The sequence below is a fragment of the Labrus bergylta genome, chromosome 14, assembly GCF_963930695.1.
Source record: "Labrus bergylta chromosome 14, fLabBer1.1, whole genome shotgun sequence".
NCBI classification, from domain to species: Eukaryota; Metazoa; Chordata; class Actinopteri; order Labriformes; family Labridae; genus Labrus; species Labrus bergylta.
In genome coordinates, this window is record NC_089208.1 from 25,094,285 (window position 1) to 25,107,052 (window position 12,768).

At 38.4% G+C, this 12,768-nt stretch overlaps 1 protein-coding gene across 1 annotated transcript in view; it reads right to left on the reverse strand.

The window, feature by feature from the left end:
- Positions 1-1,340: 1,340 nt before the first annotated feature.
- acer3 (alkaline ceramidase 3) overlaps positions 1,341-12,768 on the reverse strand; it is a 12,636-nt gene continuing 1,208 nt past the window's right edge. The window contains exons 2-11 of the mRNA XM_020631211.3: positions 9,961-10,071; positions 9,724-9,776; positions 9,554-9,606; positions 7,271-7,352; positions 7,130-7,165; positions 6,163-6,221; positions 5,948-6,049; positions 5,376-5,480; positions 4,895-4,940; positions 1,341-4,795 (exon numbers count right to left, since the gene is read on the reverse strand). Of these exons, the coding sequence (XP_020486867.2) occupies positions 4,742-4,795; positions 4,895-4,940; positions 5,376-5,480; positions 5,948-6,049; positions 6,163-6,221; positions 7,130-7,165; positions 7,271-7,352; positions 9,554-9,606; positions 9,724-9,776; positions 9,961-10,071 (701 nt within the window). The 3' untranslated portion in view covers positions 1,341-4,741. The remainder of the gene's footprint in view (positions 4,796-4,894; positions 4,941-5,375; positions 5,481-5,947; positions 6,050-6,162; positions 6,222-7,129; positions 7,166-7,270; positions 7,353-9,553; positions 9,607-9,723; positions 9,777-9,960; positions 10,072-12,768) is intronic.

A 12,768-nucleotide genomic window follows, 5' to 3' on the forward strand; every position in this document is an offset into this window, starting at 1 on the left:
TTGTAGTTGTGTCTCTGACTCATGGCTGTAAAGTCTCAACTGGTTTTAATGGTGTTTGTTATTTTCTGTGTGTTTGTACCATCAATAATGTTTGTTGTGTGTATTAATTGGCCTGGTGGGAAATTGAGTTTTCCTGCTAAAGTTTTCTAATACAATCTAATTATCTAAAGGAATTATAAGTGATGGAGGTTAAATTTGAGCTTCAGCCTGTGAATGTTTTTTTTTATGGATCCAGAAGTGATCATATCTGGAGAAGCCATCATGTCACTCAAAGCCCTATAAGAAATACCCTGCTTCATCATCTGGTTTTCTGTTTATGAGAGCACATTTTTATAAACATAAATATGTGCAGTGGACATTTAACTGGCAATGGAGGAAAATGTTTACTGAGGTGAAAAATCACATTAGAAGTCAGATTTTTTAAAGCAGACTTAAAAGTACATCCACACTAATCTTTGCTAATAGTGGAGTCGCCCCCTGCTGGCTCCTCAGAAGAATGCAGTTTTAAGCCACCTCATACCAACAGGCTATGTCCGCTTCTCTTTAACTGTACAGTATATGCACCAGACATTACTCTATGTGATGGTTCAACCCACAGTATTCATTCATTACAGGCCTCATGTCTAAGATTCAGAAACCAAATACTAAACAGAGTTTTAAATAAATACATTGGAGTAGAAAGTACAATATTTTCTTGAGAAATACAAACTTTAGGTACAATTTACAAGTTCCTTTTTTCATGTCATGAAGCATGTCGTGCAGTTTGGTTACGTATGGAGATACTGCTGAAAATACTTGTGATCTTTTACCACTGACCAAAGATGGGGAACCTTTATTCACCAAGGAGGCTCACTTATAGTTTTCTCACTACCAGAGGGCCAAATTGTAGGAATTGCTCAAGACAACTATAACTACTTGTGATTAAACCAAAGTGACAACTAGCTCAGATTTCCGCTTGTCCATACATGAGTTAGAAATGTTATAACATGGTGGAAAGAGTTGCAAAGCTACTTTCCACCAACAAGTTTCCAAGTCTTCCCTGACTCTGTTCTCTAAGGATTAGGGGAAAAAAAACCTGAATCCACAATGCAGGTCACACATTCTGGACTACGCCCACACCTGCAGGGTGCAGTGTTTGTATCACAGCCAGGAAATGAGCACTGCACCATCAGGACCTTGTTACTACGTCCTTATCGTTACAAGACAATAAAAACTGTTGATAAGACATTTATGAGTACTACAATGGTTACTTATACTCAGGCTTACATTTAACACGTCTCACTTTGAGCATGTATGAAAAAAGATGAAGTTAAACATAATTCATGGTTTCAGAGGAAGGATTAAGACACATTTTTTTCTTTTATTTGACAAAACAGGACATGGTTTAAAACTGGCACATGACCAAATATGAACAAAAAGTTGGCAGAGTTTGCTCTTCTGGCCTCGACACATTAGTATTATCACTTACGGCTACATTTAACATCATCAGGACCACCTGTAAACTAAGATGTTCACGTGAAATGAATGGAAGGCCAATAAATTAAGGGACAGACTGTGCATGAAAAGCTGTTACTGATTGTCCTTCCCGATGCTTTAACTGTGTATAATCAGGGGGTTACTGCACAACACAAGGGGCGATTTGTATGGTTTGTATATGATGAACATCAAGGCAACTTGGATTACACTGCAGAGATCACAATAAGGCACCGTCTCACCTCTACCGATGAGCAGTTACTTCAAGAAAAATAACAAAATCCGTGACTGCCTTTCTGCATTTGACTGTTTGTAACACTTAGACCATCGTTATATGAGAGTAAGTAGGTGTAATGACATTGAGTTTATAATGTGATTGCTCAGGAGATCATTAAAGACACAGCAGTTTCAGAGACCACAAATAAAAATAAAAAAAACATGTTGTGCATCTCCCAATTTACCACAATGACTTCAAGCTCAAGTTTCACAGTAACAACAGAGAAGTTATAAATGAAAAGCCCTTCACTTCACACCACAGGTCCCATACATGAATGCTGAGTTCTACAGTAGGTAGGAGTTCTTCACTGCACACTGGCATGCTTGGCAATGTCTGAGATAAACTGGAATACTATGCCCCCTAGTGGTTGCTTCACAAACTGTTCCACTATGACATTCATTGACAACATGGTTTATGTGCCTCTAGACAAATGTGCAGTGTTTTTTAAAAAAACGTATTAATAAGTGTGTAACAAATTAAATGTAGTGGTGCCATGGGATGTTTTTAAGAACTTGTAAATAAAAGGGTGTACATTTTCATTTTCTAATAAGACAGTAAAGCCACACTATTAATATTCCTTCTGAGGTAAAAGAAGTATGATTGAGATTTCAACACCTTTCATCAAGCTACTCCTGTTTACCAATCACCAGAGGCATATATGCAGGCTCTTAATTGAAACGCATAAACAAAAATGTCATACCTTATTCTGCAGGAGAATAATCTACAACAATTAAAAACTCTGTGTAATTCTTTACACATAAACAATCTTTTAGGCTACATTTTTTTTTACCAGTATGTTGGTTGGAGCATTTGTTGTTTTGGCATTAAAGGAACTTAAACTTTAAAAATAAAGCAAGTTATTTGTTATGGACACTGAAGTGGGCGATATTGATACTTTTGCCGTCTTTGTTCCTCAATCTCTGAAAGAGGATACAAGAGATAAATCTCCATGTTTTAAAAATGTTTCAAGGCACAACCAACAAGTGTCACCTCTGGTCTAGAAAAATTATGCCAATGAAGATGTGTAATAAAACTGCAGCTCTCTGAGTGTCCACTAGAGGCTGGCCTCAAAAGCTCAGGAAGCCCTGTTAACAACAATTTTTTAAATGTTCACAGAATATTTCATTAAATGAATTATGTATCAATCTCTTCTCTCTTTATTGGGGATGATTTTTCTGTATTACTCGTCTGTTTTTGGTTTGGCATTGATTTATGGTTGAAAGCAGGACCTCTGTTTAACATTAATCTGCAAACATTTTAGAAAGACTGATTAATTTAAAGTGATTTGCACACTGTAAACACCTGTGGGTTGGATCTAGAGACTATAGACTATATTTTGTTGTTGTTATTAAGACAATATCAAATATTATTGTCCTAGCTCCGTATGTGTCATTCAATGCAAAGCAAACTGTATGCATTTAATGTAATTAGTAGGGTATTCAATGAAACTAAGAGTTAATGACCTGTAGATTATGGTCCTGCAGAATCAGGATTTAAGAGCTTTATTATAATGACTAATGAATAATTTACTCAGTAAATTGTTAATTACAAATTAGTGTACCAATGAGATTTAAAGTAACAAAGCAGGGAACTAACAGCGTGCAACTGGCTTTGTCTGTGCAATGATCCAGGCATATTCTAGTCTTTGTTCAAAGAATACCAGACCAAGGGAAGGAATATATGTGAATATGAACAATTACAAATAAGAAATCTATTGGAAACAGGTAGTGTCTTTAAGCTTGCTGTGTAAACTGGGTTTAAACCATTAACAGTTTAACTCAAACTACTATCAAAACGGGCTGTACACAATGATCTTCTCACCAAAAATGGCTTGAGATGGGCAAGTTGAGCTGATGCATTTGTGCCTATTTATGTCTGAACCACCGGATGTTTGTCTAAACCCAACATCTTTTAAAACATGACACACCCTGAAGGAGGTGCATTGTAATTCTGATACAACCAAACACTCGCCCCCTGTGGGTTTGAGTACTAAAGTGTCTGCAGTATCATTCAAAGACTGTGTGTCCGGTGTCATTGTGTTTCTCTGTCCACAGAAACTTGAGATGTAGAAAGTGGGTCAACTTGCTCTGTGTTTCTGGGACAATTTCAATCCTAAATACAATTACAATTCAAAGTAATGATGCCGTGTAGCAAAATCCTAAGCATTGCATCCCTGTCTTGATTATAAAAAGTTCAAAGATTAACAAGTCCCACACAAACATGACTAATTCAATTCCCAGAGCAAGTTTGGCAAAGAACAAAAATTAATTCCAGTTTTGGCGCGTTTTCAAGTAAAAAATGAAGCCTCTGGCAAAGCAAATGAAGATGTATGAGCTGCACAGTATCACTTTCACTTTCTAGCTGGAGGCTACACTCCCACATGTAGTGAGCACATCAAAAAACTACACGATCCTCCCTCAAAAGGGATTAGACAACACTGTGTTGTACAGTAAGTAGAGCTCCCTCAGCTACATGTAAAACTACACATAAGCAAACGTCTTGGTTGAGATAGAGAGATTTAAAGATCTATTTCAAAATCTTTTGGCTTCAAATATCTGCAGACTCAAAAGTACAACAGTAATTATGTTAATGTGAATTCTGATTCTTGATGACATTGTTTTCCCTTTCTCTAAAATCACAATCAAGATCACATCCATAACCCCTCAGCGTTTCCCACTGCAGTGGACCACACCTCATACTTGCATTAAAAATCAATGAGCATTAAAATTATTACACGTCAAAAAAGCTACTCTAATAAATTATGATTAAAGACAAGGATCTTCCATTTCTTAAAACTGGACCCAGTGCTATACTGTACTTAGTAAATCCCCATAGTGCAGAACTGAAGGGTCCCCGGGTAGGTGCCCTGGGGTCCAACTGTCCCCTTGCTGTGTGCTGAGTTCCCAGCAGGGGGCATCGGAGGTCACTGTGCTGATGGTGTCTGTCTGTGGCAGCAGTCACCATCATGAAGTTGGTCCTCATCCCTTCACTTCAGCTCGTCTTCTGTGGTTCAATGTGCAACGTTGGCCACACTCCACAGAGAAACTGAACAAAATAAGAATAGCAGGAAAGATTGAATCAAATAATAAACTTTGTGATCAAACAAAAGCTACAATATTGAAGATTCTTTAAAGATATACGAACCTTCACTTTTGGTCTGTACTTGAGGTAGGTTGTCCTGATCTGCATGCTACAAAAAGAAGAACACTTAATCAACTTGGTTAACAACTTTAACTCAGTTTTCTGGATCAAAATACTTCCAATCCATGCTGCTCCTATGAGATAATATCTGTCCACTGTGCTTGTTTACATCTGGGTAGCAGAGCTTTATGGCAGTAGCCATTAATTGAAACTGCAGCCCCAGCTTGGGGCAGGCGGCTGGATTACAGTTTGACGAGCATTTGACGAGCATACAATTCTGAAATTGATCAAAAATATTAATCGTTAGGTTTAACCAACTAGTAATTTTAGTTGGCTAATCGTGCACATCCCTAGTCATTATTAGCAAATACATGTTTGTATTGTTGCCAAAACCTTACTAGTGGCCCACCAAGATCTAATAATGATTGCAGTGAAGAGGCACAAATGAAACCCAATGTAGCTGAATGTCATTTCTAAAGCTTACCTAAGAAGTATGTGCAGGTAGGATCCAACACCTGTGAAGATATGCCACCAGGCGTGTAACTGTGTAACCGCTCCAACGACAGGGGGAAGGTTATTTCTGGCATATCTGAAAGGACAAGAAGAGTTGATGGAACTTGTTTTTTTTTTAAATAATAAATTGTATATTTCTTAGAAAGAGATTATAAATAAAAATATTCCAGGAAAGGTTCTGAGAAATAATTTATTAATATATTATATATTCTGTAGCATCGCTACATGGACGTGACCTAATCTGTTGCCCCTCTCAAGTGGGTTCCTTTGGGTTTGCCAAAGATTTTGATTTATTATTTGTATTATTTTTTAAGTTTCGTGGCAGCTCAAGAAATTGTAGGAATGGGAAGCCGTTCACAGACCAGGAAAACGTAATATGTCATGAGCAGAACATTCACTACACCGATAAGAGCCTCAAACTATTGGGGTGAATGTATACTGACATAAAAAAGGTCTAGACCCCGAATATAAGACCACCCCACATTTTTCAGCTGAGTCTTAATAAGAAACCTCCCCTTCTATTTGGGTCGATATATAACTCACCTTAATGTGCCACAGTAGAAGTTGTCCATGTTCCACAGGACGAACCCCAACAAGAAGATTCCTAACGAGGCGTAACACAGCGGTCTCAGCCATGGATACACCCTGACATTCAAACAGAAACAACAACAAAAGTTATTTCATTGAAAATTAAGGTACTGTACATTCTTCTTTTTTTAATGTTTGAATTTATCGATCCACTTTGACATGTTCCTTACCATGTAACAATGTAGATAGCTCGTATCACGAGGCAAGCTACTAGGATACCATACATGACCTAGAAGAAGGAGACACAATGACTTATCTGGCTTTAAAACACCACAAGTGGAGCGAATCAAATTCTAACAACTGATTTGTTTTGAGATAAAACATTGACTTTTAAAAATAATTAATTATTGAAGATTTTTATTTTTTGAACAGCCAAATCTGGTTTGATATTTTTTGGGTTTAACATGCTTTAACTGAGAGGACAGGACAGTGGAAAGTGTCAGACATGAGCCAGGACTCAAACCGGGGCCTCCGCTATTAGGGCTATAGCCTCTGTACATTGGGAGCAGCATTTTACCATTAAGCTAAACATTTAGCGCCAAAACTGATTCAGTTACTGCCCTAGTTAGTTTTAAGGAATTTGAAACATAACTTTCTTTCTCACTTTTCTTGAATGGGGAGGACAATCAGCCTATGAACCTCCATAGAGCAGTGTAATTACTAAACACAGCCAGCTCCAAAGAGTAAACAAAGGTGCTTTGTCACATTGTCCTTACTGTTGTGAAGCAACACATTCTGAATGTGATACCCTTGTGTGTGTAAGTGGCTCTGGTTATCTTTGGAGGTTTGTGTTGTTACTGTAAATGGCTGTGGTAATAAGATCCTTCTTGGAAACAGCGGTTTGATCCCATTCACAGCGTTAACAGCACAGGATGTGTGTTTTCTCTAAATGCTCCATACTTACTTGAACATGAACGAACAGAAAATGGCCATTCAGCTTTGTATTTTACATATATCTACCTTTACATCAGATACTACTTTATGTTTAATACCGAGCATGCTTCAACAAGACTGCTTCATGCTGCGTTGATGAAGCCAGTGTTTACACAAGGTTGAAATGACTTGAAGCACACTGAGCCCTTACAGCAAACAATAAGCACTGTGGGCCAGGTGAGCGACACACAGAGCACTCCTTACCTGGTGAAAGATTGGCTCCTTCCACTGCAGGTATAACTGCAAAATAAATACAGGAACTTCTCAAGAGGATATAAAGTTGGATTTGTTTGTTCATAATGTGGTTTAAAGTGTGTGACTGCTATACTATGAACAGATACTCACCGCACTGACAGAGATACTGAAAATTGACAACAATGCAATAGGAAATAGGCCAATTTTGTTCTCTTGTTTGAAGCACTCAAATCTGAAAAATGAAAGAAGTTTATATCAATACAAGGTTACATCTGAACACAGGTTTTCTGACTTCTCTAACTTCTCCTGAAGGTTCATGAAAATGTAGTTTAGTTGGAATCATACACTGTTAAAAGAAGTGGAAGTGGCTGCTTTGTTTTGAATGTGAAGCAAAAGCAAAAGACATAAAACATTGATTATCTCTAACGGCCAGCAGGGGGGGAATTACTTGTTCCAAAAATATCCAAAAAATCTTTAAGAAACTGGTGGAGTAATACAATTGATTTACATCCCCAGCAAACATTTCTTATTGGGTTAATGGTCTCTATCCCCAGTTTAGAGTCATCTTCAACACAGCATATTGTTAATTGTTTTTAAATGAGGGTCCCATTTACAGTCAAATTGATGATAAAGCATGGCTACCTTTGATTTACAAGTCACTAAAATGGCAAACTGGCAATCAAGATAGAGAAGTCACAATGGACGAAAGACCTGTACTCCAAATATGGTCAATTATGGATTCAAAAAACGTCTAGGTCAATGGCCAAAATGCCAGACTACAGCTTCAAAACCAAAGTCCAGAAACCTGCTGTCAATGTGGCTACGCCAACTTCTTATACTGCATACAGTCTATGTTATCTTCACCATCACCACAATCAGAGCAGCTACCTATGTGCTGCTTTCAATCTATGTAGAAAAACCATGCCATATATGTAAGCTATCATCAGGGTTTGGTGGGCCCTGCCTGTAAATGGGCAGGGCCCACCCAGTAAGCTTCCCATGTTGCAAGGCTCAGACAAAAAGGACTTAACTCAGAGAATTGTCCACTCAAAATGGGCCTGTGAGATAATGAAGCAGCCCTTCATCATTTTTTGAAGAGGGTAGGATGGTGAAGCTCAACAGATAATTGCAGTCGGACTTGGACAAGCTCTAAGATGAGAATGCAAAGCTTCCTGCCTGCATCAATATGTACAAGAGGCAGCAGTCCAGATTGTTTTAGCAATGACTAACAACAACAACAACAACAACAACAACAACAACAACAACAACAACAACAACAAGCCACAATTCAGACAAGTAACATTCTGATCAGCTATTTCAGACTGCTCCCAATCTGTGGATAGACAACTATCAATGTTATAGAGTTACTCTATAAGGCCAATCACAGATGCCTCTATTGTCTCCACCATTTCCCTCAAATTTGAGGGAGACTTGGCAACCTCCAATGTTCTTGAGGAACTGAAGGATGCAATGGGCTGTGCTGAGGAGAGGATCCACCGGTCCAAACTTTCACCATGATTGGAACAATTCCAAATGATTAGACTTTTCTATCCTAGTTGATTGAGCCTGGACTCCCTGTAGAGTACTAACTACAGACTGGGGTAACAACATGCCAAATATCCAAATAACTTGGTCCTCTTAGGGGTCAGGCCCAAAGAGTCCTTTGTTCTTGGGACATGGAGAATGCATTTTGTGTGTGACAGACAGAATTGAAATTCTTCTGTGAGCAGAGTCTGAAGTTTGGGAGACAACACTGGCTGCTTGTCCTGATAAGCCAGGTTACTAGCTCTTAAATCTCCAGGATACTGGCCCTAAATTGGAACTGGGAAAGCTAGGGAACAGGCAGTTCTTTTAAGAGTTAGGGAAAGTGTTGCTGTTCTGCTGTCCAACCTCATGGCCAGGAACTCTTCGGACTGTAAGGTTAGAGACTGCTCCTTGTGATTAAAGTGTAAAGGTTGGTGTTTTAAAGTTATGTGGGTCTTATTGCTACAATACCCATCTGAAGAAGAACCTAAAAGCCAGTCTCTTCTGTAATTGAGGACAAGAAAATCTTCCCAACATCATTGACACTTGACTGTGTTCATGAACATTTTTGTACTTGCTGAAGGTTAACATATTGCCTAACATATTCATTCATACTGAATGAATCATATACATATACAGAATCATGGTTTCCCATCCTGCTTTGGGATGAAGAAAGCAGCTTGTTGATCTTTCTGCCTCATGTTCTGGATTTACCTTACTGCAAAGAAAGTCAAGACTATACAGCTTTCCAGAGAGGGGCAAGATAACTTACTTTCTACCTGGTACGTTTACAATGCTGATGTCAACCAGCGTTGCCATAATCATGTTCATCACATTGCCACAATCGCTTTAACTACTTTCTCATAGAGCATTTTGACAGAAGTAAATACAATAGGTTCAACCACTTACAGACAGTAGAGGAAGACACATGTGCTGTAAATCATCGGCAACTCGTCCATTAACTGCAAATAAAAACAAATAAAAAACATGATATAATACATCATATATTTTTAACAAGAAAGTATTTTGCACACAATTTTGCTGATGTATTTATGGTGCAGAGAAACACTTCAGCCCACCTGCATCTTAAACTGCAGCGTCATGTGGAAGCACCAGGAACCGACACCAACAACTGGGTGACACAAAGACAATCCAATGAAAATATTGAAACTGAAAGTCAGGGCGATCATAAGCAGGCTGATTATTATCAACATGAGATTCTTAACTACTGTAAAACATGTAAACAAGAGTGGTGTAGTACGCTCCAGTACGTCAGTGATGGACAGCAAACTAAGATATATTTCAAACAGACTAACCTGCCAGTCCAACAAAAGAGCAAATGTAGCGAAACTCAAGGCCGTCGCGAAACGCCTGGATGGCTCCGTAAATGGGAGGAAGAATCATAATCAGGTTGCTGATGGTGTTCCCTGTTTAGAAAAGCAAAAGAGAAGCCAGATGAAACGACCTGGGTTTTATGAACGCCTCTGAATGCCTCTGTGATTGGATGACATGAGAAAAGTGGCACTTCAGACACACAGATCTGTGAACATTATAACCATTATAAACCACTGAGCTGTATCTTATTATGGTAACATGATCACTGCACCGGGCGCTCATACACACTTCTGCTGCGACCATTGCTCCCACTGTATATTGATTTTCTATTATTTACCTTGAATAGAATTGAGAGCACTTGCCGGTAAATACTTGAATTATTGTGCACATTTGCCTAATCTGTCATAATGTAAAAATGCTGATATAATAGTATTTGGGATTACAGATACAGGTAATGGATTCACGAGTGGGTGTTAACGATGGACCCCATGTTTCTGTTGTTATGGAGTTGCTACATTAATGATCTATTGAACAATTAATCTTTTAATTTCTTACCAAAAATGCCACCAACGTGAAGTCACTTTGGGCTCTAGGACATTGTGAACGGCATTTTGACACTGTGCTCCGCAATGAGCAGAAAGGTTTAAAAATGTTCAAATATGTTGTCAAATTGTTCCAATAAAGACACAAATAACCAGAATGCCCCTGAAACAACATTGAATAAAGAACCCAGTAACACCCGTATTCAACCTTCTGCTACTTTATAAGCGTGTTTTAAATGGTATATGGACTTGAACTTTTAAGTTATTTTCTAGTCTTCTGAGCACTCAAAGCTCTTTTTACACCGCAGGTCACACCTACACATTCACACACTGATGATAGTGATCGCTATGTAAAGTGATTATCAGAAGTAACTTATCACATTCATACACCGCTGACAAGGCAGCAGGAGCAACTTGGGGTTAAGTGTCTTGAACTAGGACACATTGGATATGTGGCTGCAGGAGCTGGGGATTAAACCCCTCACCTTCTGGTTGAGAGAAGACCGACTCTCCCAACTGAGCCACAGCTGCCATGAATAAAAGCTTCCTTTCTGCTCGGCTATGGGTTTTTCCCAGTAATTTTCGACTGTCGTACAAAAACTAAAACAACGTCTAGTTTATTTCAGTGCCTGTACTTATGTGAACATGTTTTACAAAAGAGTTTATCTGAGCCAGTACAACACTGACAACAATCACATCACTTTTGTACAAAGAGCTGGTAGGATGCAGTTGTTACTTAAGACCATTTAAAAAGCAGATTCACATATAGAGATAGACCAATGAATAAACAAGTAAAGAAATGGGTTTGTTTGAAAGCAAAACAGCAACAAAAGCCGGATGTTATTCGGGGGAATTCAACCAGTAACTTTGCCTAAAGCCAAATGTTTCTCAGAGCCTTATCTGTGAAAGTGGTCTGCAGTTAAACTGATGTCACTTCTTGTGTACAGAACTCCCTCCCTGAGGCCATTCCTGCATATTTACTGTACTATTAACACACATCATCAGAGCCGCAGTGAACCTGATAAAAAAGAGCCTTACACTAATCATGAATATGCTTTTTCTGGGTGTGGTTTTGTACAAACTCTGTCGTGGAAAACAACCAAGCTTACCAGGATATTAATTAGTTTTGAAAAGGCGTGCTGCTGACATGTTGGCCTATTTTCACATGACTCCCTCCTTTTATCTGCTGGTGTCTGATAAGGTCAAGGTGTTCCTGTGGGACACTCGGGTTCATAATGTCAAAATGTTTGGACTTTGCTTACTGATAATGAATGCACTCAAGCCAAACGATAACAGCAATTAATAAGTGTTTTGTTTTCCGAATTTTAATGAAATCTGCAAACTCAATGTGACGAGATGCACCCACGGCCTCCCTCTGTGTCTGCCTTCTACCGTCACCGTGTGCTGAGCCTTTAAAAACAGAGTTAATGCACCAAGAGGATGCATCCAATGAAGGTTTAAAACACACGTCTGCCCCTCTTTCTTTTTAACATGAACAATGCTGCATTCCAACCATTGTAACCTGCAGCACCATTCAAATGTCCAACGATTCTAGTGCGGCTAAAAACAATCACCAAGCGAAGCCAGCATGTGTCATTTATGCAAACAAAAGCTTTAACTGTCAGTATCCTGGATGTGCTGGAGTCTAGCCAGTACTAATGTTAGAAACGTTTCACTGAAATAAATGATTACATTATGCAGAGTACAGCAGGCCTACAACATGTACCTAACTAATGGTTTACTATGTGACCTTTAGGACTGAATAATAAAAGAGTATATCTCAATAGAGGCTTCCTAGAATTGACAAAAGAAAGAAGAATAAAAATTAGTAATCTAACTAATCTTTGACCCACTTCCTGTGAGTTTACCTTAAACTTTCTGTTGCATCATCACAGTTCCCTGAGCAACACACACAATGTGGTGACAACAACAAATGGTCTCAGATTAAGTAGTTTAAGTTGTACTTTACAGAGTTCTTCCATTTAACAATTGATCTACAATGCAGGAGGAAGACGGTGAGATGAAACGTTTCTGTGTCATGCAGTGATAAGATAAAATAGGCCTACTGTTATTGAAATGATTCAGCTTTTTATATTTCAGTCAGCTGCACTCAGATTTTTAAAATATTTCTAAATAAAAAGGGAACGTGTGTTCATCTAACAGCTTGTATTATTGTTATTATTAATTATATTATTAAAACTATATTTCATTTGTGTACATGTTTCTTGTGTAAATATACATGTTAAG